The sequence below is a fragment of the Mus caroli genome, chromosome 10 (genome assembly GCF_900094665.2).
Source record: "Mus caroli chromosome 10, CAROLI_EIJ_v1.1, whole genome shotgun sequence".
NCBI lineage: Eukaryota > Metazoa > Chordata > Mammalia > Rodentia > Muridae > Mus > Mus caroli.
Genome location: NC_034579.1, coordinates 73,758,410 through 73,761,313, shown reverse-complemented (window position 1 = coordinate 73,761,313; position 2,904 = coordinate 73,758,410). Strand labels below are relative to the sequence as shown.

The 2,904-nt window shown below is 58.6% G+C and overlaps 1 protein-coding gene across 1 annotated transcript in view; it reads right to left on the bottom strand.

Annotated features, from left to right (window-relative positions):
- Positions 1-21: 21 nt before the first annotated feature.
- Fstl3 (follistatin like 3) overlaps positions 22-2,904 on the bottom strand; it is a 5,381-nt gene continuing 2,498 nt past the window's right edge. The window contains exons 3-5 of the mRNA XM_021174909.2: positions 2,166-2,381; positions 997-1,224; positions 22-916 (exon numbers count right to left, since the gene is read on the bottom strand). Of these exons, the coding sequence (XP_021030568.1) occupies positions 873-916; positions 997-1,224; positions 2,166-2,381 (488 nt within the window). The 3' untranslated portion in view covers positions 22-872. The remainder of the gene's footprint in view (positions 917-996; positions 1,225-2,165; positions 2,382-2,904) is intronic.

The following is a 2,904-nucleotide window of genomic DNA, read 5'->3' as shown; positions in this document are numbered from 1 at the left end:
AGGCGTGCGCCACCACGCCCGGCCTTTGCCTCTACTTTCTAAGTACTGGGATGACAGGCCTGAGCCAACATGTCTGTTTATGTGGTGCTGGGGATGGAGCCCGGGCTCCATGAACACTAGAAAAGCACTCTCTACCTAAATGCACAGCAGCTCCCCCTTTTGGCTTCCTTGAAGGCACTTGTGGGTGTGGGCAAGTTGCAGCAGAAGCTGTCAGAGTGAAGGCAGTAATTCAGTCTGGCCCCAAACAGCATCTGGCTGGTGTCACCATCTGCAGCTGGGCTTGGGGACAAGTGGGGCTGGTGGGGAACTGTGTAAAAGCTAATGTGGGTGTGCAGGGAACAGGGCAGTGGGTGCTAAAGTGACTCTGGGTGCTCTGGGCACAGTGAATCCTAGTGTCCACTGGCTGTCCTGGGCCTGCAAGTCAGCCAGGGTCCAATGTTTCTACCAGGTTTCACCCTGAGTGGACTGAACAGGAATGAGCCCAGTGTTTCTCTGACCCGATGTTGCCCCCTCTGGTCTGAGGCCAGCCATATGCAAACACCAACTCGTCCCTGCGCAAGCTGTGCCCTGAGACAACTCCAGCCTAGAAAGCAGGCGAGGAGATCAAAGCAGGGGGATCTCCATGTAGCTGCCCTCCCTGGGCAGCAGGGGTCTTGGGTTCTAACTTTGATTCCAGTACCTGGCGAGGGCACATACCAACTATCATAAAAATCTCCCTTCAGTCCTTGTGATATGTGCTCAGGATCCCAGGGGGATCCCCAAGTGGTTCCAGGCCAGGTTTGGGGAATGTCCATGTGACATAAATTAGAATCTTTTCTATAACAATAAATAAAATCGGGATGGCCTCAAATGCCAGACCCAGTGGCTGCAGCTCACACGAAGTTCTCTTCCTCCTCTGCTGGTACTTTGGGGCCACCTACAGGTATGGAGGCGACAGTAAGCATGGCGCACTGCCCCTTGGTGGATCAGATGCCCAGACCCACCCACATCTCTCACCTGTGCAGATGCCTGGGTGCCGAACCCCAATGGAGCGGCCCAGGAAGCAAGTGGCCTGGCGCAGGTGACACGACGAAATGTAGGTAACATTGTTGTTGCCACATAGTTCTTGGCCGGGGTTGGAAGGTACCGGGCAGGGCGCAGCGCGACACACCACGCAGTGTGCGCTGCCGGTTTGATCCACAAGGCACGACTGGGGACGTGGGCACACTACCTGTGCGCAAGACTCTGAAAGCCCGAGAGAGGGTGGGTCAGGTGCAGGATGGTGTCTCCTCCCTGTGAGTCCAGCTACCCTCAGACAAGGACTCCACCCGAAAGTCCCATTCCTAGGACAAAAAACGCACCTCCACTCTTCCGTGCCCTGCCCTGGGACACTAGCCCCACCCTGCTGTCAAGATCTACTAGATTGCAAGCACCACTCCCCTGTTAAGCCCCGCCCCAGAACACAAGTCTCTTCAACTGTTAAGCCCCGCCCCTCAGAGAAGTCCCGCCCCCAGAATGACAGCCTCACTCAATTGTCAATCCCTGCCCCAGTCTACCAAGCCCATCAGTTTGCCTTCATGGCCACACCCACATCTCTCCCTCCCCAGTCCATCACAAGCCTCTTCCCGTGGCTGCACACCTTCTCCCGCGCGTCAGCACTTGTAAGGGCACGCTGGCCCGCAGGGCACACCCTGCCGCGCACAGCCCTGCTCCTGGACACGCCCGAGAGAGTTGGCGCTAAACAAGGGCTGGAGCTCGATCTTTGCAGCCTGCCTTCTTTGGTTCGCACTTGACCCGACCCACAGTTGTGCATAGCTCTGCCCCTCCCTCAGGCCCCGCCCCCCTAGCATCAGCAACCAGTGATGTGGTAAAGTGCAATCAGCGAGGCTCTGCCCCTTCTTCTCGCTAGGTGTGGACTTGGGCAACAACCGGCTAGGCTCCGCCCCTGCATAAATCACACCTTCCCTTAGGCCCCGCCCCTCAGCCGGCCTTACCTTGGTCTTGCCGTTTGCCAGGCCCCGCCCTCTCTAGACTCCGCCCCTCAGCCGGGCCTATCTTTTCCCAGGCTCCGCCTTTCCCAGTCCTGAGGTGCCTCCCTGTCCTCCCGTCCCTAGCCCCGCCCCCAGGTCCTGCTTGATTCCTTGGCCCCGCCCCCGCGTCCCCGCCCCTCCACGGTCACAGCTTACTTTGACAGCGGCCGCGGTACATGACGCGCAGGTCTGGGTGTCCGCGACAGCGCGCGGTGCGCAGTTCGCATTCGTCCCGGTAGGTGGCGCCATCAGAGCCGCAGACCTGGAAGCCGGCGGGAAGCCCCTCGCAGTTGGGCACGCACTCGCAGTGCGGACGGCCCCCCAGCATGCGGCACGCCTTGCCCGGGCCGCACTCCACTCCGTCGCAGGAATCTGAGGACACAGAGCACACACGAGTGCGGTTCCCACATGTCACTGAAGTCCAGGTGCACCGTGATGCACAATTACTGGGTGCATCCATTACTGGTTTCCACTAGGACCTTCCCAAAGAGGCATGGGGGAGAGGCTCATTCACCCTGCACATCTTTATGTCTCAGGTGGGGAAACTGAGGCTCGCCTAGACATTCTTGTGTTGGCATTTACACCTAGCCACACACTCTTTTGTTTTTTTGAGTTGGCCTCAAGTAGCCTAGGCTACTCAAACTTGCTTTGTAGCCAGGGCTGGCCTTGAACTCTTGATTATCCAGGATCTGGGGAGACCCACATTACAGGGTTACACCTGGGTACCCCCCCCCCAGAGGGCCCACCCACCATACATCTGGAACTGACCCTCTAGCCAGCTTTAGAAAATCAAAGGCCGGGCGTGGTGGCGCACGCCTTTAGTCCCAGCACTCGGGCGGCAGAGGCAGGCAGATTTCTGAGTTCGAGGCCAGCCTGGTCTACAAAGTGAGTGCCA